The 27,979-nt window shown below is 54.0% G+C and overlaps 1 protein-coding gene and 1 long non-coding RNA gene across 3 annotated transcripts; one reads left to right on the top strand and one right to left on the bottom strand.

Moving 5' to 3' along the window:
- Positions 1-2,037: 2,037 nt before the first annotated feature.
- ITGA5 (integrin subunit alpha 5) lies at positions 2,038-24,835 on the bottom strand. The gene is made up of 30 exons (XM_003988800.5): positions 24,343-24,835; positions 17,826-17,956; positions 15,941-16,053; positions 15,685-15,805; positions 15,446-15,507; positions 15,311-15,356; positions 14,921-15,046; positions 14,632-14,676; positions 14,451-14,494; positions 12,299-12,355; positions 12,067-12,119; positions 11,551-11,759; positions 11,040-11,231; positions 10,767-10,812; positions 10,499-10,600; positions 10,252-10,307; positions 9,957-10,111; positions 9,487-9,624; positions 9,286-9,353; positions 8,754-8,904; positions 8,576-8,668; positions 8,350-8,429; positions 8,152-8,232; positions 7,938-8,043; positions 7,353-7,505; positions 6,107-6,193; positions 5,914-6,027; positions 4,962-5,063; positions 4,244-4,366; positions 2,038-3,137 (listed from the first exon to the last, which is right to left on the bottom strand). Exons 1-30 carry the CDS (start codon positions 24,717-24,719, stop codon positions 3,054-3,056), a joined length of 3,315 nt encoding a protein of 1,104 aa, XP_003988849.2. The 5' UTR covers positions 24,720-24,835; the 3' UTR covers positions 2,038-3,053.
- LOC123386609 lies at positions 6,025-20,887 on the top strand. 2 transcript variants are annotated; one of them, XR_006600767.1, is made up of 2 exons: positions 6,025-6,404; positions 20,620-20,887. It is a non-coding gene; the product is annotated as an uncharacterized LOC123386609 (long non-coding RNA). The 2 variants fall into 2 exon arrangements; XR_006600766.1 differs by lacking the exon at positions 20,620-20,887 and adding an exon at positions 9,200-10,377.
- Positions 24,836-27,979: the final 3,144 nt, after the last annotated feature.

The raw sequence follows: 27,979 nt of genomic DNA on the forward strand, positions 1-27,979 counted from the left end.
GCATCAGGTGTGGTTGATTGGTGATACAGACCCCTTTGCCCTCTGATTTGTCCACCATCCCATGCTGTCTCCAGGGACTCTGAGTTAGGGAGGTCACAGAAGAGACCTCTCAGAAGAGGGGTTGCTTAGCTTACCAAGGTGAGGCAGCTGGCTGGAGGGCGGGGTGACCTTGCAGGCAGCTGGGGGTGGGGGCAGTGTGTGGGGTGAATTCATTATTGATGAGCCCTGCACCCCGGGCTACTAATGAGTCCAGGCTGGTTGCTCTAATTGATGTCAAGAAACTTGAGACCCCCAGATCAGCTTCCCGCCTGCCAGCTGCCTCTCCTGAGTCCCCTCCCCCTCCCTGTACCCCCAGCTGCTGTTCCCTTCCCAGGGCCTCCTTTCCATCGACACACAAACAGATAAGGATAAGGCTCAGGCCTCCTAGCCCCCTACCCTCATGTCCCTCTGGATCACTCAAGTCTCAGGATGAGAGGCAGACATTCTCTGGAAGGGCTGGGAGCTTTGGAAGGGAAACAGACCAGAGCCTGAGAATTACAGTTCAGGGGCAGAAAGCCTGGTGCTAGATTACAACCGCGGCATTTCTGAGCCCAAGGAATTCCTTCCTTACGTCGTTGTGCACCCTCACGAGAGACCTTGTCACTCTCTGAGACTCAAAGGTACAGGCACTACACAGACACACCCATGACCCAGCTGAGTGGTCACAGTGCACTTCCCCTCCTCGTTTCCTCCTGCTGATGGTGTAAGAAATCTCAGATCTGCCCCCTGGAATTTGGATGATGCCAATCCCAGCCCTCCGCCAAGAAGGGGAGTATGAGATTTCCTTCCTTGAGAATTCCCAGTGTCTTGTTATGCTTCAGCTGCAATCCTTGGAAATACTGGGTAGCTCTTGGCCTCACTAGGTCTCTTCCTCCTTATCAGTCCCTCTTCATTTATGGGTTCTGGGAAGAAGTTCTAGGGTACAGAATTATCAAGAAGTCACGGATTGGAGTGTGCAGCAGCCTTGGTCTCCCAGGAGAGATATTTTTAAGGTGACGTAGGCACCGCTAGGCAGGAGCCTAAGTTAAAAAGAATAACCCCGGCGATGGGGAAAGAGAACGAGATGGACTTCACGCACGCTCCATCCCCCAAATTCCCACAAATTTGTGGCTATGCTGCCCTCTGGTGGCTGAAGTCTGGTCTAGCATGACATGGACATCTGCCTCCGACAATCCATTAGAATTTCTTCACCCCTCTCCTTCCTCTTGTGGCACATTAGGACAGGCCTTGAAAAGACAGAGGACCCCGAGGGGCTCCCTTACTCTGATTTCTCTTCAAAGACCTAAACCATGTTGGTTAAGCATGAGGGCTTTCACAGTCAGACAAGGCTAAATTCGACTATGCTCTCGCCCTCACTGGGTGACCTTGGGAAAGTTATATAACCTCTCTGGACCTCAATTTTTCCCTCATGTAAATGGGGTTAATTGTACCCACTTCACAGGATTGTGGATAGAGAAACGAAATGAGATAAGGTATGCAAACTATTTAACACCCTCTCTACCTACCAGTATACAATAAGCAGTGATAGCAAAACAAAACGGAACAAAAACCTAACTGGCTTTCTTCTGATTTAGTTTTGTGGCTTTTTCTCTCAAGCCATTTCGTTATTCTGATTTAGGGAAGCCCAGGTGAGCATTCTGGACCGTCGTCCGCCACCTTCAACTTGGACCTCCCCCTCTGCACTCTTCCCTAATGCTCAAACCCAAAAAGAAGGAATTCTTTCCCTTCTCTCCGGGAGGCGCTGGGAACCAGATCTGGTGGAGCTGGGTGACGGGCAGAGGAGTCAAGCCCTCCATTCACCCCTTCCATCATCACATCAGCTCTTTCACCTGAGAGAAGGGAACCCAAAAAGTAGTTCTATAGTTCCTGGGGGGGGGGTCATACTCCTGGCTCCCAGTGGAAAGAAGCGGTGAAAAACAGACATTTCCTATCCACTGAGCCATCTGGTTCCAGGATGGGCTTGGAAAGAGTGGGGTAGGACACAAATTCCGGCTCTGGTCAGTGGGGGCACCGGGCCGGGTTTATTGCACTTGCAACAGAGTTTAAATAAGTCCCGGATGTCCGGAGCTGAGGTGAGGGGGGGTTGGGCAGGGAGAGAAGGGGCAGCGTCAGTGCAGCTGGTGGGCAGAACCCAAATCCTGCAGGCCCAGGACAGTGGGCTCCCCTTTTTCTGGGGGACTGGGAGGGCCTGCGTCTGGCCAGGCTGAGGTTCCAGATCTGTTGCCATCATGGCCCCTTCAGGGTCCTGGGCAATTCCTGACTTCTTCTGAGTCAGAGGTGGATTGGGCCTCCAGGCCCAGGTCTGGAACAGGCTCAAATGTAGTCCTGGATCGGCTTGGTTAGGTTACCAATGTCTGAGTCTGAGTCCCAGATCAACCCCAGGCCCCAGGTTCGATCTGGCCCCATTAAAGTTCTGAGTCCCCTTGGAGCTGGTTCTGAGCCAGCATCGATCCTCGTTTGGGATCTGTCCTGAGCTGGGCCTGGGGCACCATCCACGGTTAGTGTTTCCTTGTCGGCCCACCAGGGTGGGGGCTGTCCAGAGCTTCCAGGTCTCACTCCCCAGGTTCCAGGTTCTTAGCTGGGGGGCTTCCTGTGGATCTCTGGCAAGGCTGAGAATAGATCTTTGCAGGCTGGAGCTGGACAGTAAGTCCTGGTGGCACATCTGGCCCAGATAACTGGGACTGGATTCCCCAGGTCTGGTTCCAAGTTGTTTTCAGGAAACTCTCTCCAAAATGCAAAGGCTGCAGGGAGGCTGGGGCCTCTATCCCTGGATCTGAGTTCCCCTCTCCATGAGGAGGGCATGTGTAAACGAGGGTCCTTCACAGTGCATGGGGGGAGGGGATCCCCAGCTCCTCACCTCCCGGCTCTGGCCCTTCAAGTATGTCTCTGGGCTGGGGAGAGGAGCTTCTCCCTGGCCCTCAGCACCTTCAGGAAGCGCCCAGCCCCCTCCCTGTCAGTAGACTGAGGGTGGGGGGACTGGGCCTTGAGGCTTGGGAGTCTGGGACTGGGAGGAGTCAGGCATCAGAGGTGGCTGGTGGCTTGAGTTGAGCTTTTTCCATGGCGGTGCCGTATGGGAGGGAGCGTTTGAAGAATCCGAGCTAATGAGAGGGGGGGAAGAAGGGAGAGTTTAGATATTCTGGCTTCCATTTCTCCCCAGATCTTATCCTAAGCAGAAATGAAGATCATTCTAGTGCTTCTAATCTCCCCATCTTGGGAAAGCGGCCTAAATTCCTGGCTGTTAAGACTCCCTCTCCAGGGGTGCCTGGGTGGCTCAGTCAGTTAAGTGTCCGACTTTTTTTTTTTTTTTAGTTTGAGAGAGAGAGAGAGAGAGAGAGAGGTCACAAGTGAGCAAGGGGCAAAAAAAGAGAGAAGCAGGGCTCACGGGGGCTCGAGCTCACCCGATGTGGGACTGGAACTCATGAACTGTGAGATCACGACGTGAGCCCAAGTTGGATGCTTAACGACCGAGCCACCCAGGTACCCCAAGTGTCCGACTCTTGATTTTGGCTCAGGTCATGATCTCACAGTTTGTGAGTTCGAGCCCCGCACTGGGTTCCATGCTGACAGTGTGTACGGCTTGGGATTCTCTCTCTTCTTCTCTCTGCCCCTCCCCCATGCGCGTGTGCACTCTCTCCCTCTCTCTTTCTCAAAATAAATAAATAAGTAAACATTAAGAAAAAAAAAAAAAAGACTATCTCTCCAGTAGGTCCAATGGGCCAGGAGGGCTAATGCTGGGAGTGCTTTTGGTATACGGGGTTCGTTCATCAGTGCTGTGAAATTGCCCCCAGTTAGGCCAGGGCTGGCGAATAGTTTTGAATTCAAGATCCAACTCTGACTGCTTAATAGTAGCTGCCTCTTGAGAAGGATTCTGAGGCCACTTCTAGGGTATAGTCAAGTGGTGATGGCTGCCATTAGTTTTTGTAGGAAGTGATATCACAAATGCCACATATTTGCCACTTGTGAGTAACATTGCTTTTTAAAGCCTAGGCAAGCTTAGCAGCCTGGGTCAAGAGACTCTTTCTGGGCTAGGGGTTTAGAAGGGAAGGATCCGACAGGCAGGGTCAGGATGGCATGCCTGTGGCCAGGGCAGAGGTAGGGGCACGTGGCCGGAGAACTGGCCTGGAGAGAGATGCTTGGGACTACGTTGGGTTAAGGGCAGAACCTGACAAGAGGGCGGCCAAGTCACGGGTAGGATGTGGCTGACCTTGTAGAGGATGTAGATGAGCAGACCTAGGAGCAGGAGGCCAATGAGGATGGCTAGGATAATGATCCACAGTGGGACACCGTGGCTGCCTTCTGCCTTGGTCCACTGCACAGCCGTGGCCACCTAGGGAGCAAGTCAGGAGAGGTCACTGAAAAGTCCTTAGTTCTCCCCACCCTACGCTTGACTACCACTTGCCATCGGACCAAGACCCACCTCTCACCTCCCATGTTGGGCTAACACAATTCTGGACGTTATAAAGTTTAAATTCCTCAAAGGTGCGTCATTGTCTCTTACTTTTGGGTCTTCACCCCTGCTGACTCCCCCTCCCCAGAGAATATACCTTTCCTGACTAATTAGCTTGGTAGTTCCTGTTTATTCTTCAGGTCTCGGCTGAAACATCGCTTCCTCCAGGAAGCCTTTCCTGACCCTGCAAGACTGCGTTTCACTGTCCCCGTGATGTGTTCCCTTAAATATCCTGGCATTTGTCACACTGTGTTCTCATTGCCCACTCGACTGTGAACTCCAGGAGTGAAGATACTCTGTCCATCTTGCTAATCGTTATATCTCCAGGATCCAGCCCAGGCTCTGGCACCTAGTAACGCTCAATAAACATATTTTACAATAACGAGGCCGGCCCCCACCCACGTCCCTGTTCTAGTGCCAAGCCCAGTACTCCAAGCCCTAGTGTCCTTGGCCCAGACCTCTGGCCCAGGTTCACCTGAAGTTCCTTTCGGGGAAGCTGCTGAGGCAGGATTCGGTAAGGCATCTTCAGGGCTTCATACACGGCTTCACACTGCAGGCTGAAGGGCTGGTGCTCCCGCTGTGGGTGGGGACAAGGTGTTCGGGGAAGCCCCCCTTAGGATCTAGAGGACACAGGGGCTTCCCCATGATCTGGCTCAGGTTGTGATCTTTCCTATTTTGGACCCATTCTCTCCTGAATATCTGTGTTCCTTATATGAGATAACAGACGTGTAATTAAATAGGTGTAACTAAATAATGTATAATTAGATGATGGCATGTTCAATAAAAAGGTTTGTTGAGGGGCGCCTGGGTGGCTCAGTCGGTTGAGGGTCTGGCTTTGGCTCAGGTCATGATCTCACGGTTTGTGGGTTTGAGCCCTGCTTTGGGCTCTGTGCTGACAGCTCAGAGCTTGGAGCCTGTTTTGGATTCTGTGTCTCCCTCTCTCTCTGCTCCTCCCCCGCTCATGCTCTGTCTCTTTCTCTGTCTCGCTCTCAAAAATAAATAAACATTAAAAAAAATATATATATATTTTTAAGTTTTTTGAATCATTGATGGGGTTAAACAGCCAGGACACTGCCTGGCCCACAGCGTTTGCTCAGTAAATAACTGCTCTTTACTATTCCTACATCTGCTTGCCTCTCCACTATGGATTCATCTTCCATCTCTGTTGTTTTTATCATTCTCTGCATGCTGGTCTCTCTCCAGTTCTCCCTCCTCTGAACGGGCCCGGAGAGGGAAGCTGTCGCTCCCAGTGTGGCCACCAGGTGGCACAAAGGACACACAACCCAGTCTAAAGGAGGGTGAGGGATGGGAGTGGGAGTGCCTGGGTCCCATTCACCAAAGGAGTTGGCTTAAGCACTAGGGAAAGGGAGGGGAAGATCAGGAGGCTCTGAAGGTCAAGGGTCAGGGCTGAGGTAAGGCTCCCTCACTTGCAGGAAGGTCTTGGCCCACACTCGAAAATGCAGTTGCAGACTTCGGCTCTCTTGCCGGTGCAGTGGCCCGAGCTCACAACGCAGCCTAAAACATTCTGCCTCGGGGCATTTCTGGGAAGAAAGGAGAGGCTTGAATGTGGAGTTCTGTCCTTCTGGTGGCTCTGAGAACCCAAGTCCCAGTGTGACTTACCAGGATCTGAGGTCCTGGGGAGGCAGGGCTCCGGCCTGGAGCTTCCCGTCTCTGTAGCAGGTGGTGCTGGGAACCCTCAGGATCCAACTGGAAGAAGAAAGAGACCATTAGGGACCACTCTTGCCCCATCACAGTGTTGAAGTCAGCCAGCACCTGGGTTCCAGAGCAGCTTCAACCTATGTTTTTTTTCAACCTGTTCTTTTCATCCATCCAGTGACCATCTCCTATGGCAAGGCAGCAAGCTCGGTGTTGAAATACAGACACAAACTAAACTTGGTCCTTGGAGTTTACAAGATGTGTAAGTAAATAGTTAGGTTCCCATCCCTGCCTCAGGGCCTTTGCACTGGCTGTTCTCTGCTTGGAATGCTCTTTCCTGAGTCTTCACAAGCAGGTTCATCCTTGTCTTTGAGGCCTCAGTTCAACTGTTACCTTCTCAAGAGATTTTCTCTGATGACTTCATTAAAAGACTCTGGTCCCCTGGCCTTTCCATGTTAACATTGCATGTCGATTACTTTTCAGTACCTGTTAATCTTTCCCTTTTTAATGTGATGTAATATAATGTAAATGTAATTTTTTAAAATGTTTACTCATTTTTGAGAGAGAGAGAGTGTTAGCTGTGGAGGGGCAGAGAGACGGGGGTGGGGGGCATAGAGAGCCCGATGCGAGGCTTGAACTCACGAACCCTGATATCATGGCCTGAGCTGAAGTCGGGTGCTCAACTGACTGAGCCACCCAGGCGCCCCTCCCTTTTTCATTTTATTTATTTATTTATTTATTTATTTATTTATTTATTTCATTTTAATTGTCTATTACCTTCTACTAAAATGTAAGCTCCATGAGAGTGGGGGCCTTGTTAGTTTTGTTCGGTGAGATATTTCCTGAGCCTATAACAGTGTTCAGTGTAGACACTCATTTAATTAAATATTGCCAATGGGTAAGCAAACTTTAAACCAGGCATTAGGGCCCAGGGAAACAGGTCTCAAGGGGCCTTCCCAGAGAAGGTGGGACAGAGATGGGCCCTAGAGGTATGCCTGGGCCGGAAGGAAGGGAAGGATATTCTAGGCTGTGTATAAAATGGTCTTTTTCCCTCCCACAGCCTTGAGGCGTCTGTGGTCCTTCTGCCCCTTGTTCAGTGACCTCAGTCCTCAGCTTCAGGCACATCCTGGTTCTTCCAGGCCTCCAGGGACCTTCTTCAACCCCCCCTAGCCTTGGTCCCTCTCCCCATGCCAGTCTCCAGGCCTCTCACCTCCAGGCCCTGTGAGTTGGGGGGGTGACTGGTGGTGCAGTTACCAAGTCCTGTAACCCTGGTCATGTAGAGAAGTTGCTGACCTTCCAGAGCCTGGGGACAGCTGAGTTCCAGCACACCCCGGCTAATGGAGCTGGGGCCCAAGTTGATCAGCTGAGGAGAGGAGAACACAATCATCCTGAGAAGGAAGGGAAGGCTTCTGCCCTATTGAGACCCTGGGACACTACGGCCCGCCTTCCCCTCTTGCATGTCTCCCACCTCGGAAGTGAAGGAGATCAACAGGTAGAGAGAAAATCCTCTCCAGCCAACACTCCTGGAGATGGATCCATCCTTCCCTTCCAAGTCACTTAACTGGCTGGTCTCTCCTCTGGCTTTCCCTCACAAGGACCCTGTCCAGGCCTTCGCCTCCCCCTCCCCCTCCCTCCTCTCTTCTCTTCAGTCCCTCTCTGTAGTCCCAGCCATCAGTCACTTACAGTGAGTGGCTCCCCTTTCCCTGTCATTCATTCTGGTCCCACCCCTCCACTCCCAGCAGCCTGCCTGGAACCAGCCCAGTGCCTCCCCGCCCCCGCCTTGACTGTCCCTCACCTCATAGACGTGGTGGACAGCAGGACCCACATCTCCCTCCTCCTGAGGCTGGTCTCGGGGATGCCAGTCGCTCACTGGGAATAGCACTGCCTCGGGTTTGGAGACACTAAAGAGGAGGGTGGTTTAGAGGACAGTGGAAGGGATCCCATATGCACCCTTTCCTAGAAGTATCTCCCCTCCCAGAAAGGCCCCATTTTTGCCCCGGGGAATTTACCCGTTAAGGGAGACCTGGGCCTGAGCCTCCACTGAGAGCCTGAAGGAAACCACTTCGCTTTGGGAGTTGTTGAGATTCTTGCTGTGGGATGGAGGAGAGACTGAGGCAGTGCTGGAGCCCAGCTAAGGAGAATGCCCCCTGCACCAGGCCCCGCCCCCTGCACCAGGCCCCGCCCCACCGGCCCCACTGGTTCCCTACCTGAGAATCTGGAAGTCAAACTGGATGGTTTTCTTTGTGTCCCGGAGATGAGGGACTGTGAACCGCAGCCCCCCCCAGATCTGCGGGACAAGGAGGGAGGACAAAGGAGCCTGTCAGACTGGGCGTTTGCCTCACCCCAGTTCCAGCCCCCTTCCCTATTCCACAGCTGTGCTCTGGAAAGGCTGGTCACTGTCTTCTCAGATCCTCACTCCTGTGCCAGACTTACACTGGCTCCTGCCTTCATGGGGTTTCCCAGGTCACACACCAGCAGGCGGCTCTGGTTCACGGCAAAGTAGTCACAGCTCAGGCTGGAGAAGTTCTGGAGGTGGGGTGGGTATAGGTAAAGCTTTGGTGCCCCTCTGATGGGGTCTCCTCCCAAACCCTGCCTCAGAACCCCCTCTCACCCCTGGGTTTCTGACGAGTCCTGAGTACTCAGCCTCTGGAGGGGCTGTGACCCGAAGCTCGGCCTCATAGGCGCCGCCCTCACCCACGTTCTGGGCGTGGAAAGTTAGGTTCAGGGAGTTCTTGTCACCCAGGTACACGTGGTTCTGCTCCCTGGAGGGGGAACACCGGGTAAAGGACACTGGGAAGTTAATCCCCAAATCAGGACAATGAACCATAACAAGAATAAAATAATAATAATAACAGGTACCATTTACTGCGTTCCAACTCTATGGCCAGAAGTAGGCCAGATGTTTTATGTAGATTATTTCATTTAGTCCTTCCAAAAAGGCAGAGAAACGGATGCTATTATTCCCATTATACAGATGAAGAAGCTGAAGCTCAGAGAAGTTGAGTGACTTCCTAAGGTCACACAGCTTGCTAGTATGTCCCTATTCTACCTTTGCAGATGCCAAGTGCTTCCAAACGCCACATGTTCTGCTATGCGACCTTGGCATCTTGGAATCCCCCAGCTTGCTGTTGGCCTTCACTTACCCAAACACTTCCAGCTGTAGGTCTGGCACACAGATATTGTCTTCTCCACAGTCCAGCAAGATCTGAGCCTGGGGAGCAGGTTAGCCTTGAGAGGCGGACTTTAGACCTCCTCCTGGGCTGAAGGCTCCCCGCTCCAGGGCACTGCCCCCAGGTGCCCAGGCCTCTCTCCTCCCGGGTCTCATCGCTCCCCCATCTCCTCACCTTGTCCTCGATGCGGCTCTTGCTCTGGTAATGTAAGACTGGCCGGAGGCCATGGCTGTCCACAGGGGCTTGGGGGTCCAGGGAGAAGTTAAGGGCGATATGAATCGGGGAGAGCTTGTCTCGGAATTCTGACTCGTTCTGGGGGTGGGGAAGAGGTTTTGCTGTGTCAGGGGGCATTGGGGACTTGGTGGCCCTGCTCCTCAGCCTCTCACATGTCTCTTGGCCCATGCAGGGCCCTCAAGAATCCAGGTGCCCAAACTTGACCATCCACTTTGTTTCTGAGGCCCTGAAAGCCTGCTTCCCAGTTCCTCTGACAGAAGGGCCCCCTTCCTTGCCCCCAAAGTCCTAAGCCTCTCACTGGACTCTCCTAATTTCTCTCTCTCTCTCTCTCTTTTTTTTTTTCCAAGAGGGGCCCCAGTTCTCTGTGACGCCCTCCCCAGGCCAGTCTGTTCTCCGCCCTTGGGCCATACCCTGAGGTAGATCTTCATCTCTCTGCAGTCCTCCCGTGCCCCGTTCTGGATGAGTAGGGTCTGGGTCAGGGTCGCCTGTCTGGAGGCCAGGAACAGTGCCCGCCGTACTCCCCCCTTCTGCTTCTGCCAGTCCAACTGGAGTTCTACTGTGAAGCCTGCAGCCAGGAACATATGTTCAGGAGAATCTGTCTTTCCCTCCTAACCTATTCAGAGAGAAGGGAGGTGCCAAGGTCCCCTCCCCCTCCTCCCCAACCCCCTTTCCCAAGGCCTAAGAGATTCAGACAGTCTCTCTCACCAATGGAGTCAGGAACATGTTTTCCAGAAGCATTGAGGCAGAAGCTAAGGTTGATGCTGGAGGAAGACCAAGAGGAAAGCTGGTGAACGGGCACCCTAGCCTCCGGCTCCCCCCCCCCCCCCCGAAAGACCCAGACTGGGGCACCTCCTTTCGTCCCCTACCACAGACGTGGTTTCTCTGCCCACTCCCAGGCCCAGACTGAGGTATTCCAGACTCAGTCTCTGTAATCTCCTGGGCCCCTGCTCACCAAGCCACAGGGTTCCCCTCCAAGCTGCAGCTACGCTCCTCTGGGTTGAACATGGCAGGGAAGATGGTGAGGGAGGCACTGGTAGAGACGATGGGGCGACCCCTGCCAAGAGTGGATATGGGGTCAAGAGAACTAAGACTTCTCTGGAACCCTGGGCACAGGAAGCTGATGCCCAAGCCCCGGGAAGCCAGTGGCCTTTGTACACTTTCCCAGCCTTAGCCCATCTGAGACGTTCCCCAGTTCCCACTTCTCCCCCTGGAATTCATACCTGTACACCACAGCCTTGTCCACACCAAAGGACCCCACGATCAGATCTGCAAGAAGTCCAGAAACTACCCCTTACAGCGAGCCCCACATTAAGGTCCTCCTTTCCTAACCCTCTCTAGTGTCATTGCTCAAAGGAGGCCGAGGCGAGGGGACAGCACCACCTGGTGGCGTTATCTTAGAACTGCACCCAGGAGCTTAGGAAAATGCAGAAGTGGGGGGAAGGGTCCGGGACCAGGAGAGTTCTCAGGTGAGAGGGGCCTGGGACACTACTCACCAGGGTATCCGTTGCCATCCAGGTCTCGGCCTCCTCGAAGGGCAGAGCCAAAGAAGTTTGGCGTGTGGCCGGCTGCCCACAGGGGCAGCAGAACCTGGGAAGGCTTAGAGCCTAGCCCCGCTGGGCCCCCAGGGAATATAAACACCACTCCCCGCTGGGTGTCTCCGCCAAAGGGAGCTCCAATCGCTACATCTGCAAGACACAGAACACACACTAGTCTGGAGGCCAGGAATCCAAGAATCCAGGCCTCCAGAACCAGAAATCTCTACCGCCAGATCCCAGAACCCAGGAGTGTTTTTTTTTTTTTTTTTTTTTTTTTTTCCAATCTGTCATTCCCAGTTTTCCAATCTCTTCAAGCCCCAAGACCTAGTCAGTGGGGTTAAAGTCAACACACCTCCTAGGGAAGTCACTGGGGGGTCTGGGTATCTTAGCTGACAGCCGCCCTCTCCCCAAACCCCTTCTGACTCAGGCTCCAGACTCCTCCTCAGCTCCTGGGGCCTCTGGCGCTTACCATTGTAGCCATCCTGGTCCAGGTCCCCCAGGGGCGTCAAGGAGCTGCCAAATCGGCCAAACTCATCATGGCCAGTGAGGGTGAGGGTGGGGGTGGGCTCCATGCCAGCCAGGTTCTGCAGGTAGATGTAGACCCTGCCCACTTCCTGAGGCCGCCCATCAGCTGTCCGTTCCATGAGCAGAGGTGCCCCCACCAGCAAGTCGTCCAGCCTGAGGGAAGGGGAAAAGCTAGGCACCCTGATACCCTGCCTTGCCACCTCCCCAGTCCCAGTGCCAGGACATCCTAGGCCTCCTGGATCCCAGGCTCTTGCCCACCCAAGTGAGAAGACTTGAGATCTTGTGGTCTTTTAGCTCTCAGCTCTCTCCTTGCTCCTGAGCAAGGGGATGACAGCACAGGAGGAGAACCCAGAGCAAAAGCCTGGAGAAAAACTCTCCTTGGATTTTTCTGTCCTACCCCCCGCTCTTCGGTCTTGGATCTGGGAAGGGCATCGTAGTGTGCCCTCTTCCCACTACTCACCCGTCCCCGTTGACGTCTGTGGCAGCCACTGCATAGCCGAAGTAGGACGCCATCTGGGGTGGGGGTGGACACAGAGGCAGCACTGGGTCAGAAGTAGGAGGTCACTCAACAGGATCAGCAGGGACTGTGGCTGGGGAGGTCAGAGACTCCAGGGAGCCTGGGCTCACTGGCTTACGCCTGGGACTTGGTTGGCAGAGGGCCAGGCTGGGTTGTGTGTGGGGGCTGTCTTTACCTGTTCCCCTGAGAAGTTGTAGAGAGATCGGATGTCTGAGCCATTGAGGATGGTGACCTGGGGATGATGAGATATACCCATTGGTCCCGGACTCCCAGACCATCCCACAGATAGAGAACAAACAGGTACAGGATATTCGGGGGGAAGGCATTTGCTGGAGACACAGACCGCTTGTTTGTTAATTCCCTCCTGACTTTGCTCTCACACCCCCATCTCTGTGCCAGGAAGCTCCACCACAAGGCACCCTCACTATTTTTCTCCATCACTTATCAACTACTGACAGAGGTTACGTTTGTCTGTCTGTTGTCCATCTCTACCCACTAGAATAGAAGACCAGCGGGGGCAGGAGTTTGGTTTTGTCCTTTGCTTTCTCCCCAGAGCCTGAAGTCGTGCTTGGTGAGCAGCAGACAGTAATTATTAGTTAAACGACTGAATGCACCCTGAGACCTCAGGCGTCCCTCATCCTTCAGGCCTCCCAAACCACAAACAGCTCATGTCTCCCTTTGGTCCCCCCTCAGTGACTGGCCCCACCAGTCCCCTGGTCGCTTGGCTCCTTGCCCCCTTCCCCACTCTCGCTGCTCCTACTCTGGGGTGAGTCCTCTCCCAGACTGCTGGACGGCCCCCCGGCTCTCTCCCTGCCTCCATCACCCTACCCCAACTGCCTCAGTCGGACTGATGGTCCCAGAGCAGATCCAGGAGGGGCACTTCTGGCTTGGAAACCCAGAGTGATTCCCTGCAGCCGCTGCCCAAATTCTCAACTTCTCGACTGGTCCTCTGATGGATGCCCTGGGGAATCTGGCCCCAACTAATCTGTTTTTCCTCAACCTTTCCTTATTCCCTTCATGCTCAGTCAGCCCACAAGTCTGCTACAATGGTCTGACTTTTTTCCTTTTCTGCCATGCTCCTGTCTAGGATGCCCTCTTGCCACATCTCCACAGATCCTTCATAGAACCTTCTCTGATCCTTTGCCACTACGTGGATGGAACTAGAGGGTGTTATGTGAAGGGAAATTAGTCAGAGAAAGACAAATATCATACGACTTCACTTATATGGGGGACAAAACAGATGAACACAAAGGAAGGAAAGCAAAAATAATATAAAGACAGGGAGGGGAACAAAAGAGACTCTTAAATATGGAGAACCAAGTTCCTGGAGGGTTTGTGGGAGGGGGGATGGGCTAAATGGGCAAGGGGCATTAAGGAATCCACTCCTGAAATCATTGTTGCACTAGATGCTAACTAATTTGGATGTACCTTAAAAAGGAAAAGCAAAGAGAAAAAAAAAGCCTTCTCCGATCCATTCCTGCCCTAGAAAAGTAGGTTATTCCTTCCTCTTAACTGCTATATCCTCTTAACTGCTTCTCTGAAACTTCTCATCGTGCAGAAAGAACGCTGACTTTGGACCAAGACGGATCTAGTTTTAAATCTCTCTCCAGCCCCTTACTAACTGGGTGATCTTAAACCACTTACTTGGTCTCAGAGCCTCAGCTTTCTCACGTGGAAAAGGTGTATGGTATTATCTACCCCCAGAAGCTTGTTGTGAAGAATACACATCATGAGAGGACAGAGCCTGACGCAGCGGCGAGCTTGTGTAATAGTAGATACACCTCGGATTATAATTGTATGTGTGTCTTATCTTACATACTTGACTAGAAGCACCTTACGAGATGGGGTACGGTGTCTTATTCATCTTCTTATCTTTGACCTGGCCTTCATAAATGTTGTTAATTGAATGAACTCCTATGGCCGTCTTATCTGTGTCCTTTCTAAAGCGCTTGTCACGGTCTAATAATAACAGCTACCAATTGTACACCGCCTCATAGTTCACTAAGAACTTTTACAGGCGTTATCTCATTTCATCCTTACAAGAGCCTCGTGAGGTCAGAACTATTATTATCCCATTCTACAGAGAAGAATGAGGCTCAGAGAGGCTAAGTAGGTCTGGGGATTTTGTGGAATGCAGCGGGGGGTATATGAATAAATAACAGAATGACTCATTCAGAGTAAACGCCAGTACTTGAACCCAGGTCTGCCTCCAGAGCCCGTGTTCTGATCCACTTTTTGAACCCTCACAAACTGCCGTGCATGGTTCTTTGTGATTAACCAGGGGAGGGGAAGGGGAGAGAGGGAGGGAAGGTCAAGTTGGGTCTTACATAACCATAAGTGAGGTTCCCTTTGGGCACGCCAGCGACAAAGTCTGCAAAAGAAGAGAAAGTTGTGGGCTAAGGGAGGGGAAAGGGAAATCCGACCAGCAGGGTGTCTGGGTTCCTGTGGCCCTAGGTCCTGGGTCTCCATTCGTCCCCTCCCTTGGCCCCCGCCTGGAGACACACTCACCTTCTGTGTCATCACCACTGAATTCACCCACAGCCACAGAGTATCCTGGGGGACAGGATGGGTGGATATTAGTATTCCTGAGGGGACCCCTCTGCTGTGGCCCATCCTTCAGTTCCTTCCCCAACCCTACTGGACCCTCCTACACAGCCTGCACACAAGTAGGGCAGGGGGACAAAGGATGCCCGAATGGAAGAAGAGAGGTGGGCGGGGGGGGGGGGCGGCGGTGCAGGGGTTGGTACAAGACCACTGGAGGTTCTTCCCCCCTATCTCCTCCCCGGGGCTTACTCACCCAGGTAGCTGTCATCGTAGATGGAACTGGCCTGGCGGGTCTGCAGCTGCCCCTGAACCAGGTTGATCAGGTACTCGGGGTAATAGGATTCAGCAATCTGTTCTTGGGTGGCCGACAGGATCTGGCCTGGGGAAGGGGGTGAGGAGCTGGACGGATGGAGGAGGAGGGTGGCAGGGAGGGGGGCGCCGGGAGCTGATTGGGTGGGATTGCAGAAGTCTGGTTCCAGGAAGGGAAGCTTGTGGAAGGTGGTGGAAAAGGGTACAGAAGTCTCAAGGAAGGGAGAGGAGAATCTGGACAGGGAGGGAAGAGGGAAGGACGGTGACCTCAGACTGGAAGAGGGATGAGAGGCTGTGTGCCAGGGGACTAAGGGACAGCAGAGGAAGGACTTACCTTGCCAGAAGTAGCTTCCTGGTCCACCCAGGACCACGCGCCCGGTCTGTGGAGGGAAGGAGAGGAGTCCACATCTGGTCCTGACCCTCCTGGGACACCACCCACAGCTGCTTCTGTCCCAGCCCACACTCTTACCTTGGTGAACTCAGCACTGAAGCCCCCTTGGCAGTAACCCTGTCCTGCGGCCCAGCTGAAATCTGTGAGGGGAGAAGGTGGTGGGAAGGAGCCCGGCACAGACGGGTCACACAGGAAAGGAGAGAGAGCTGAACCAGAGAAAGGATCTCCCTGGACCAGACAGTGATCAGAAAGGCTAAGCGGGGTGGGGAATCACAGGGAGGAGGCAGACACAGGGCACATGCCCCTCCTTGCCCTACCTGAGCGGCAAGGTGCATACTCCAGAATTCGGGTGAAATTGTCCGTGGAGAGGTAGCAGGTGCCCACGGGATCATTCAGCGGCTCCTTCTCTGTGCGCCAGCTATATAGAGGAGCACAGGCCTGGCGGGGCCCAGGAGGAGGGGGCTTCAGGTGAGTCCAACAGGGCCTCCCCCACTCCCTCAGGCCTCTGCTCCGTTCCCCTGGTCACACCACACCACACCACTAAGAGCCACTGTCAGCCTGCTGGGCCCTCACCAAAATGGAGGAGCCGTGGGCTCGAACCGTCGCTCCAAACCACTGCAAGGACTTGTACTCCACAGGCTCCTCTCCCTCTGGGCTGGGCAGTAATGACTCCAGGAGTCGAGAGCCTTGGAGAAGTGAGAAAAGGGAGTCATGCCGGGTTGTGGATGGCTGAGCCCTAGAGCGGCCCCCACTTTCAGCCTGGGGGTGCCCGGGCACTTGCAAGCCCTGAGCTCCATGACTCACTGGGAGGAGTGGGGAGGGGGTTTCAGAGTCTGCTTTGTGTAGCCTGACTCACCCCTTCCCTGACACGTGTGCATCCACGGGTGCGCACACAGAACCTAGCGTTTCTAGAGTTGCTGTCCCCTGGTGCCCCTGCCTCCTCACCCAGCTGGGACAGGGACGCTTGAAGTGATGTGGGGCCACGGGGGTGGTAAGTAAGAATGGCTGTTTCCCAAGAGGGCAGTCCTCTGGCTATGCTTCTCTGTACCTGGGTCGGTGTCTCTAACAGCACCTTGTCCCATCCCTTCTTTTCTGGCTCTTTCTCACAATTCTGGATCTCTGTTACCTTATGTCTCTCTCCCAGCATCTGTCTATCTCTCCAAGCCCTATCTCTGCTCTCTATAGTACGGTTTTTTTCTTTCCTTTGATTCTCATCTGTCTTTCAGATTTAAAAACAAAAGTGGCGGGGCGGGCAGGGAGCCTGGGTGGCTCAGTCGGTTGAATGGTGGAGTGCATCTGACTCTTGATAACGGTTTGGGTCACGATCACACAGTTCATGGGATCGAGTCCTGCATTGGGCTATGGGCTGTCAGCAGAGCATGCTTGCGATCCTGTCTCTCCCTCTCTCTGCCCCTACCCTGCTCTCTTTGTCTCTGTCTCTCTCTCTCAAAATAAATAAATAACTAAACTTAAAAAAAAAAAAATGAATGTGTTTCATGACCTTATCCCTGTCCCTGCCATCGTCTCCGTGTTTTTATCTCTCCTCTTTTTGTCCCTTTACCCCAGTCTTTATCTCTGGAGCCAGACTGTTCAAGTTCATGCCCTGGCTCCACTATTTACTAGCTGACTTTGGACAGGGACTTAACCTCCATTTTGTCATCTATAAAATGGGGCTAATATAAGAGACTCTTAAAAACTGAGAACGAACTGAGGGTTGATGGGGGGTGGGAGGGAGGAGAGGGTGGGTGATGGGTATTGAGGAGGGCACCTTTTGGGATGAGCACTGGGTGTTGTATGGAAACCAATTTGTCAATAAATTTCATATAAAAAAAATAAAAATAAAATAAAATAAAATGGGGCTAATACCTCACACGGTACTGAAAGGATTAAGTGAATTAAGTGAGTTAAGACACGCTGGGCGCTCACGACTGTACCTGGCACAGAGCAAGTGCTCTTGAAGCGTTCGTTAGCTGTTATTGTTTATCTTTCCATCTGTCTCCCTCCCAGCCATCTCTGCATCTACTCTGGGCCTTGAGCTCCCTGAGGGCAGTGGTCTCATCATGTTTCAGTCCCCTGCAGCACCAGCACGGTGCCTGGCGTGCACTGTCACTTAGTCAGTGCTTAGTTAAACGGACTGAAAAGTCTGTGTGACTCTCCCTGTCTTTGTGTTACTGCCCTGGCCTCCCAGAGTTGTGGGTGATTCAGGGGAAATGAGAGCCACATGTTTCTGAATCATGCCCGCCCTCCTTGGGCTGGGCTGGACTGGGAACATGGTGTGAGTGCCACGGGAGTCGCTGCACGGCTTCTACACTGAGCTGGAGCACCAGAGCCTGGAGGGAACGTGGCCGTGGAACTGGACAGGCTCCACCCCTCCCTCAAGGCACCCTTCGGCCCGCCCCCAAGCCGCGGTACCACCCCCAGTCCCTTCCTGAGCTTCCCCGCCTACCAAGGAGGTTACCTTTACTGTCAAATTCAATGGGGGTGCAGTGTACCGGGCTGGTGCCCCAGGGACAGAGGTAGACGGCACCACCCTGCAGCACTCCCGGCTGGCTGGTGTTGGCCTTGGGAGCTCCCACCAGCACGCTGACCCTGTGGAGGCGAAAGGAGAAGTGGTTCAGAGTGACTCCTACTTCTCCAGTCCCCCCAGGCCTCTGGGCCAGGGGCTGGCCGGGGGTGGGGTAGATGCCCCCTGGGTTGTATTTATATCTCAGAAGATGCCACAGATGCCAGAGGCACAGGCTGGAGTCAGGCGGTCCCCATGTGGCGCTGTCACTAACACAACAACCACCCCCCTCCACCACCTTCCCTTGTTATTAAAGAGAGGAGGAAGCGGAGTCAGTTCTGAGAAAGGAATAGGGGCACCAGAGGGCCCGAACCCCATCTTCTCCATCTCCACTCTGGACCTGCCGGCATCGGATATGCAGCCCCTGGAGCTCCAGGGTCCTCTCATCCTCTCACCTAGCCTCTACCCTCTCGTCCCAAGCCAAAGTCCTTCTCTGGGCCAAGACCCAGGCATCGGGCTGCCCAGCCCTGGGGTGTGTAGGAGGAAAATGTGAGTCTTGGGAATCAGTCAGTAGAAGTGGAGAGTGGAGCTTGGAGGATGGTGAGGACAGATTCCCCCGGGGCTCTGGGGTAGAGCTCCCCATCTTGGCTGGGTTTCTGTTCAGCCCCTGAACCCCTTTCCCGCACACCATCCCTAGGAATCTGAATTCAAATCTTGCTCTCCTGGGGTGTTAGCTCTGAACACGGTGCTTCGAGACGATGAGGAGAAAGTTGCCTTTGCTGGGGGTCTTATGTAATGGGGTGGTCAGAGTTAAGGTCCTGGGCAATCTTCTCACCTTCGACTCTGCCTCTATCATTGTCTTTGAGGTCCCTTGTCTCCAAGGTCTCCATGCAGCCATCAGCCCTCTTGATTTTCTCCTCCAGGGTCTCCCACAAGGACTGCATCTAGCAGCTGGGGGCAACTGGACCTGGCCCCTGGGCCGGTGTCCCTGCCAGTCTGGCCTCTCCTCTCCTCCCATACCTGCCTCAGACACTGCTTCTCAATCTCTCTGTCCCTCTGCCCTTATGATTACTTGCTTTCTTCGTTTTGGTTTTTTAATCCTCTCTCTTGATCTCGAATCTTGTGTTCTTCATCTCTACTGTTTCTGGCCCCCTTCAGCTTTCAACATTCCCGGTGTCATCCCTTCCCTGATATTTGGGTATGTTCCCTAGCTTTTCTTACCAAGAAAGAGCCCGAGTGGGTTAGTATGGTAGAGGTCCCAAAAGCTAAGGGTGTCTTCCAAGAGGACCAGGAAGGGCAGGGGTGAGTGGGGTGGGGTTCAAGAGGAATAATGGATGGAAGCAACGAGGGGGCAGGACCATGGTACTGAAGGGGGAAGTGAGGAGTGGGCAGGGAGGAAGGGAGGATGAGAACAGAGGAGGGAGAAGGCAGGGTCCAGAGGAACAGGAGGGGGGCCAGAGGGAGAGTTCCTGGAGTGAAGGGGGGTGGGGTGCGAGCCCTGGTTACCCTGGGGACAGGAAATGTTTACTGCCTGTGGCTTCCTGTCTGTTTCCAACCTCTCACTTCTCCGTTTGTCTCCCACCCGCAGGGCCCCACCCCTCTCACTCAGGCATTACATCCAGTTGAGGGGGGTGGGAGCTGGCGACTTGGAAGGCAGGGACCCAGTCAGCTGCCAGGCCCACAGCTTGGTGGCAGGCAGAGAGTGAGTGCATTGTCCTGGGGCTGGGTGAGGAGAGAGGGGTGCAAGCCTCTCTTAGTAGGGGCAGCCCCAGAGAATAGCTATGATACAGGAGGCAGTGAAAAGAGCACTGGACCATGAGTCAGGAGTTCTGGGTCAGGCACCAGCTCAGCGTGGACTTGGGCAATACCCTTTCCTTTCTCTCTCCGGGTGAAGAGGTTGAACAGGTTGTCTTGAAGTCTCTTGGAGCTCCAACACTCCCTTTCCAGGAGAGCACAGGGCTGCAGCCAAAGGACCCTGCTCCCACTCCCAGTTTTCCCACACCCCTTGCTCTTGGGGAGCAGCTGAGCCTGAGTGCTCCTGGGCTGGCTTGTGGAAGAAGCTTGGAGCCTGGCAGGGTTAGAAGGCGAGAAAGACCTTACAAAGCCTGGGAAGCCCACAGGCTCGTGAGCCAGGGGTGTCTACATTGTAGTTGTGGGAGGGTTCAGGAGATGTGGTGTGCAGGCAAGGGACACAGACTCAGATGCCCGTCCCCACCCCATGACTTATACCTGCGGGTGCAGTGGCCCTTCCATCCCCATAAACAGTGCCCTCTCCCACGTGCCAAGCAAAGTGCCTGGTGTCAGAGTAGGCACGTCACCGAGCTTATCGCTGTTCTCCCTCTCCTAGTTCTTGCTTCCTAAATCTGGCAACAGTTGGGCCCTCTTAGGGGTCCAGGAAGGTAACAGCGGAGCGTCCTTGCGCTATTTTCAATATTTCAGAAAGCCTAACGGAAATCATGCATTTACCTGATAAGGTGGCTGGGCTAATTAAAACCTCAAGGGTATCTGCTTTGGGCTATAATTACATCAACTGATGTAGGGAAGCTGGTTATTTCTCAAATTGGTTGAAAGCTCTGATTGGCGGCTACAGATGTCTTCTTGTTCTAACTTCTAGTTGATAAAAAAAAAAAAAGACAACAGGGAAAAGGAATTAATTATTCCTTATTAAATGCAGTTTGGCAGATAAACTCTTCCAAAATGCCGAGTTCAAGGGAAGAAATCATTGCCATCATTTCTTTTGAAACCTCAGATCCCTGAAATTCTAGAGTTGGTTCTCGGAGACACGGACCACCACAGCTGCAAGGCACCAGAGAGAGCATCCACTGGGTTGAAGACTTCCTTGCAGATGCCTTCCTTGCAGACTTCCTGCCACATGACATTTGAGGAGGCCAGTTTGGTCCTGACAGTCCTCCCCATCTTCTTTTAGAGCAACCTCTTTTTCCTGTTTTATACAGAATGCCCTGGAAAGGTATTGTTTGATTTTAAACAAAAATACAGAAAAAACTTGTTGTGGTTTTTTTGTTTGTTTGTTTGTTTTTTGAGAGAGAGAGAGAGAGAGAGAGAGAGCGAGCGAGCACACTCAAACAGGGGTGGGGAAGAGGGTGAGCGAGAGAATCTTAAGCAGTTTCCAGACCCAGCACGGAGCCCGATGTGGAGCTCAATCTCACCAACTGTGAGATCATGACCTGGGCCAAAATCAAGAGTCGGACGCTTAACCGACTGAGCCACCCAAGTGCCCCCAAGAAGAAACTTTAATTACAAGATTGCTGACCTAGTCCCATGTTCTCATTTTACCAAGGAAGTTAGGGAACATGGCCAAGGTCACTCGGAATCCTTCCTGACATAAGAACAAGAAGCCACGAATCCTCATTCCTAGGCCAAGGTTCTGGTCTACCCTGTTGCCAATTTACCCCCTTCTCTCCCCTCTACTATCTCCCCAGCCAGGCTTCTGATTAACCAAGTTCCTGTTCAATACATGGTTACTGTTTGACTCTGTTGGCCTGGCAAGATTGGGGGCGGGGAGTGTCAAGTGGATCAGGGCCCAGCTCCTGTAGGTCCTATAGCAGCCCTGGCCAGGCCCCAGGAGAACCCCCGGTGTGTTCTCAAGAGATATGTCCGGCTGGTCGGTGAGGAAGAGTTGTGGCAGTCCCAGAAGAGAAAGAGAGCTGGGTTAAGGCTGAGCATCTTTCCAGCTGGTGACCTGGGCCAAGTCACTTCTTCTTTCTAAGCTTTGGATTCGCTCCCCATAAAATGATGGATTGCCCATGAATGGTCCCTAAGCCAATTTCTATAATTCCTGAAGCATCGGCTTTATATGTACATATAAAATGGGGTAATAGTGTTTCCTCTAAGGCAAAGATTTTTGTAGCCATCCGGTGGAAAAATTGATATGACAGTGTTAAGGAATGTGAGGGACCATTATTATGACCACTACTATAAACAAATACTAGAAGCAAGTAAGAGATTGGGGGCGGGGGGGAAAGTTAGACAAAGAACTAGGTGATATCCAAGGAGGAGAAAACCAGAGAACAGAAAGCGACCCTGTAAAAATCATGCCTCCCGTGTACTGATCACCTTCTATGGACCAGGTGCCTTTTGTATATATTGTCTCATTTAGTTCTCAGAACAGGTTCATAAATTAGGTGTCTGATTCTCGTGAAAACACTTCGAAACAAACACAGAGCTTAAGTAACTCGCCCTAGGCCACACAAAGAACAAGTGGTGGGGCCAGGACGCACGCCCAGCTCTGCCTGACTTAAAGCTTGGCCCTTTCCTGCCACATAAACCTCTCTTGTGCTCACCCTGCCCTTTGATGCTGTTTCAGGGTTCCTGTGAGAGGGGTTGTAGGGGGAACAAGAACACTGAGGCCCTCGTCTCCAGGATGATGGCCCCAGGTGGGGGCTGTGTTTGTCACCACTGGGCAGGAAGGGGTTGCAGGCCCAGCTGTGGAGGGAGGGAGGTCACTGGGGAGGTGGATTGTTCAGAGCCCTATTCTAAGGGTGTATTGTAAGAGAAAATGAGAGGGGAGGAGTGCAAGCTGGACACCTGGGTTCTCTTGGGAAGAGAGATGAGCAGGAGGGGATGGGGGAGGATGAGAAAGCGGGGTCCCGGTTTGGAAGACTGCTTTAGGGCCTGTAGGATCAGGCCAGGGGCCAGACAGACACCTAGGGAATGGGAGTGTGGGAAAGTCCAGATGTTTTAAAGGAGTGTTGGAAAAGGGAGATGACACTTTAGCTAGGTGGGGGTGGGGTACGAGCGAGGTTAAGAGCCAGACAACTGGATTTACCCTGATATGGGGGAGGATCCCATCCCCTCCCTGCCGGGTCTTCTCTATTCCATTAGGGTTGTGGTAAGCAGTTTGAGGGGGCCTGGGGGAGGCCAGGCCTGGCAGAGACTCCAGGCCAGGGTGATGCAATGGGGTTTGGGCAGGAGGCCAGGGGGGGTGGGGTGGGGGTTGGGTGGGGACCTTGAATAGCGCAGAACCAACAGCTGGGGCCTAATCATCTTTCTTTTTTCCCATCCCCACGTTCGTTCTCCAGACAAAGAAGAAATTTGTGTGCCCCCCCCCCATTGAATTAGCTAGATTAACCCCTTTCCTCCAAAAATTAAAGAAAACGCATAGAGATCAGTTAACTGTATCCTATATAAAAACAGCTCACCTCTGACAGAACTTCTATCAAACCCTGAGACATTGGGGTTGGGGTGGTGGTGGCCGGGACCAGTGGAAAGCTCAGAGCCCAGAGACGGAGAAGAAGGAGGATTTCCCAGTTAGTGTGGAGGATCAGGAATCTGGCACCTGGGAGTCCCTGGCCGGGCCCAGGGGCAGCTAGCTACCTTCTCCTCTTCCTTCCCAGCCCCCCACATTTAAACAAACACTCCTGTTCCCATGTTGCCTCAGCTCTAACTCCGGTTTCCCTAAGTCTATGGGCTCCCCACTTTCCAGGCGGTCAGGTCCGGTCTGCTTGTCACCCTGCTGAGCTGGGAATGAGGACCCTCCTTTGAGACTTCTCCAGTCCTTGATGTCCTATGTTATGACGCTCTGGGGCCCAGCGAGCCCGCGTCTCCCCAGCTTCCGACCCCAGCCCTGGAGTCCGGTCTCAGCCCAGCTCCAGACTACAGGCTACAGGAAATCGGCATTTCTCTTCCTCCCAAGAGCCAGAGGAAGAGGGAAACCGCCCACCCCCCTTCACGCGCGCACACACACCCCTCCCGACACATCCGAGCACCCGCCCTTGGCCGAGCCCGCCACAGCGCCGGCGCCCCCAGTGCCCGGGTCCCGGGACTCTCCTCAAGTTCCCGGGTCCCCTCGTCTGAACGGAGATTGGGGGTGGTGGGCGGAGTAGGAGCCCGAGGAGAAAGGGGAGGGAGCCGCCATCCCCCTCCCGGGTCTTTCCTAGTCTGAGCGGAGGGGGAGGGGAGGATGGGGCTGGTCCCCATTTAACCTCCGGACCCCCTCAGTCTCAGACTCCCCTCTTACTACACACAGCTCATTCTACCACGACCCGTCCTCCCTCCGCACAATGGCCCTCAGGAGTCCCGAGGTCCCGCAGGGCTCCAAAAAGCCCTTCCCGGCCTCCGCGCCCCCTCTCCGCCCTCATCCGCCCCGGGTCCCCGCAGCTCACAGATCTCAACCAGAGACCCGCTGCTCTCCGTTCGTGCGTCCTCCTTTTCCTTGGCCCCGAGACCCTTGCCCAGACCTCTCCAGCTTCCAGTTTCGTGTCTTCTCCCCACCCCACGCATGTCTCCCCACTGATCTCAAACTCCAGGCGCCCAGCTCCACGCCGGCCACTGTCCCCTCCCTACTCCCGCGCGGGCCCCCAACTCTGGCGCGGGCCCCCAACTCCAGCCCTAGTCCTTCCAAACTCCGCCTCTCAGACTCAAGCCTTGGTCCCCTCCAGACTCCAGCCGCGCCCCCAGTCTCCAGCCCCCCACCCTCCCAGCCCCCATCCCGCCACTAACCCTCCTCACTCACCCGTCCGTCCCCGGCCGGTAAAACTCCACCGAGAAGCCGAAGAAGGAGCCCGGGGGCCCAGCGAGCACAGCTGGGGCCTCCGCGTCTAAATTGAAGCCCCCGACCCTGGGTGGCGGCGGCAGCAGCAGCAGCAGCAGCGGCGGCAGCAGCAGCAGCAGCGGGGGTCGGCGCCGGGGGCCCCAGCGCAGTTGCACGGCGTGGAGAGGGAACCCTGGTGCCCGTCTCCCCATAGCGCCCGCTCTTCCCTGTCCTGGGGCCACCGACCCGGAGCCGCTTCCTAAACCTCCCAGAGGCGAATGACTCAACGCGGGGAGGAGTTTGCCAAACTCCCGGCTGAGCCCTCCCCCCGCCGGCCGGGGGGGCGAGAGGGGGGGCATTCCTGGGTCCTTGGAACGCTGAGCCCGCGCCCCCCACCCCGAAGGGGCGTGGGGGGGGGCCCGCACCTCTCCACTCCCCTTTCCTTAGCCCCAGCTGGAGGCCGGTTGTCTGGACTGGGTCAGACTGGGCGGGTTTGGGTTTCCCCCCTCCTTCTCTCTGCTTTCCCCTCCTTCCTCCCCCCTCCTTTCCAGATGTACAACGTAAACGCTCGGAAAAGGAGTCGGAAAAAGGGAGCGGAGAATTTCCTAATGAGGAAAGGAATCACCTCTAAAGGGAGGAGGGAGCCTGTATATGTGTGTGGGGGGGTCTCCCTCATTCCTTCAGGGAGGAGACTTTGGGGTCTAAAGAGACAGGAGACACCTCTGGCATCTAGCCAACTGGGATTCCCCTTGCCTTCCCGGGCCACTGGGTGCCTGGGTTCTTGCCAGCTGGATTTGAGACTCAGGAGTTGAGGTACAGAGTGCTCCCGGGCAGCCTGATCTGATGGGGACCTACCGGGGCTCCTCCAGTACTGACGCCCCCTCACCCCGTCCTCCAAGCTGCTAGAATTGAAAACCCAGGAGTTGGGGATCACTCACCAGGAAGATTCTACTTCAGGTCACCCCCTTCTTGGTTGTAGGATATGGAAACCTCTTTTGAGACCCTCCCCAGAAACTGGCAGTTGACCAAGAGCCTGGGAGTGGTTGGGAGGGGGGGTGCTTTGGGCCCCTCAGTGACTTCTTGACCAAACTGGCCTGAAGAATTGTAGAATGGGGTGGGGTGGTTGGTGGTGGTGGTAGCGTCTTGCAAACGCACCCAACCTTTAGGTTCTGGAAGCTGGAACCCAGAACCCATTATCCCCGGATCCCCTGTGAATATAGAGGAAGAGACTCTTTCTCAAGGGAAGGCAGTGACCCCCTGCCCACCCCTTCCCCCAGCCCTGGCTCTGTGTGATGAGATCACCTTTCAGGATTCTAGTCTTTATCTTAGTCTGGGGGAGGGGGACCAAGGGGCCTTGATTTTCTCCTAAACTTTCCTTCCCCGCCCCCTTCCTGCCTTTTTCCTCCAGGACTTCTCCCCTTCCAGAATAATAATCCCCCAAATCAAACCCTGCCTCTTCTCTTCCCTGGGCCCCTGACCCACTCTGGCCTGGGGGACTCAGAATGAAAGTACCCAGAGTCAATGCTTTTTCCTTCCACAGGAGTCTCCTCCTCATTCTGCTACTCTACTTCCTGTCCCAAATCACCCAGCTGTTTTTTTAAAAGCCCCTCTCCAGAGCCAGCTGCAGCCCAAGGGAGAGGCCAGCTGGTCTGACTGTGGGGTGATGCCGGCCCCCATCCCACCCTCACATCTTCAGGTCCTGACCCTTTGTTAGGCGAGGAACCCAAGGAATCTCTGTGTCAGAATCTTAAGCCCGCCACTGCTGCAAAGGTAACCTCTAGGTGAAAACTGCCCAAGCCAAGGGCTGAGAACCCCCTTTGGGAAGAGAGGGACCGCAGCCTGACTGCTGTATAATCCAGCAAAGCACAAATGTATGAACCCAGCTCTCTCGTGTTTTTTTTTTTTTTTTTTTTTTTCCAGCCCAGGCACCAACTCTTTAGATTTTTCCCAGGATTTGGGAGCTTGGGGTGGGGGCGGGGAGGGGAATAGGGAGGGAGGTGTGTGACTCAGCTCCTCCCAGGAGCCCTGGTGGGGGACAGGGGACATAGTGTCCTGCCCCAGTCCTCCTCCCCACTCCACACCCCCAGCCTTGGCCAACTCAAACAGGCCCCCTCCCTGTCCATTCCTGGCTCCTGTTTATACCGGGAGCCCCTTAGTCATTCTCTGGCTGGCTTTTCTACTCTCCCCAATATCCCTCCTCTCTTGGCTCTCTCTGCCCTTATAAGTCCTCTCCCAGTGGCCCCAACACCTCCTGCCTTTCCTCTCACCATGCCTGCCTTTGCCTGGCTCTGCTTTCCTCTGCTTCCGGGTCAGGCCTGGCTTAGGGTTCCCTCCTAGTTGGAACGGCTTCAGCACAGCCCTCCAGGTCTGGAAACTGGCTTAAAAAGGTCAGCCAGGAGGGGGTCAACCTAGAGGTTATCAGCCCAACTCTCTCTTTCAGAAGAGGAAATGGGTGGCGACAGATGAAGTGACTTATCCAAGGTCACACGGCTAGCAAGTTAGTGGTGAGTCTAGAACTTAAGTGTTTTGACTCAACCCAATGCCCTCTCTTCTTAGGCAGCTGACCTCTAAACGTTCTGTCTCCTCTCCGCTTTCTCTCTTTTGTGTATGTCTCATCTTGTCTCTGGCCCAGCCTGTGTACCTTCAAGTGTCTCTGTTTTCTCTCTCAGATCTGACCTCTCTGGTACCCTCTGTCCCATCATCGCTCCGTAGGAATGATTTGCTGTGATGACGGACACTTATTAATCACAGTCTGCTTGACGGAGGGGCAGAAGGGGTGAAGGGCAAGGGCAGGACACTCACCAGGCTCCTGCTGTCACCAGCCTGCCTGCCTGAAGGCTGGAGCCTGAGAACCAGAAGAGTAAATTTGCAGAAGTGGTCAGGGTAGTGGTGCAAGTTCTAAAGCCAGGAGCCGTGCTTAGTTTCAGTGGGATGGGAGAGGGCTGGGGAGTATTGATAAAGGTTTATTTAGCATGTGCTCTGTGCCTGGTCCTGGGCTCGACCTTTAACTTGTCTTTATCCTACTTAATTCTTCCTAACTCTTCAGCATTGAATGTATTATGATCCTCATTTTATTGTCAAGAAACTGAGGCCCACGGAGTGAAGTGACTCAGCCAAGATCAACAGAAAGAAAGGGGCAGAAGTAGAATTCAAATTCAATCCCAACTGATTCCAAGGTCGTTGCTTTTCCCACTGTACTGTCAGTTTAGCGCTCTAAACTGGGCTGGTTTCTGGGGGGGAAGATTCTGGAGCAGGGATCTTTAAGCTAGGGTCACTGTCCCCAGGGTGTGGTAGGGGGAAGATGGGGTACACAATCCATGAATCCTCTGAAACTGGGTGGAAGTATGCATGTGATTTCTCTGGGGCGAGACTCAGTTGTTTCTTTTAGATTCTCAAATGCCTGGAAATTCTGAGAACACTGAGGCCGGGTGTCCTGATTTCAAGGAGTAGATTCAAGCCTTGTTGGGTCTGTATGAAGCCCGTTTGGGTGGTTTGGGCTGAGTGAGGTCTTCGTGAAATAAAACTTCCTCACTGGTGTGTGGTGTAGCACACACAAATGGGTTGTAGGTACCCCAAGACAGATACCGATCCCCTCAACCCTTGTAGCCTAGAGAGACCC

This window comes from Felis catus, chromosome B4, assembly GCF_018350175.1.
Source record: "Felis catus isolate Fca126 chromosome B4, F.catus_Fca126_mat1.0, whole genome shotgun sequence".
Taxonomy (NCBI): domain Eukaryota; kingdom Metazoa; phylum Chordata; class Mammalia; order Carnivora; family Felidae; genus Felis; species Felis catus.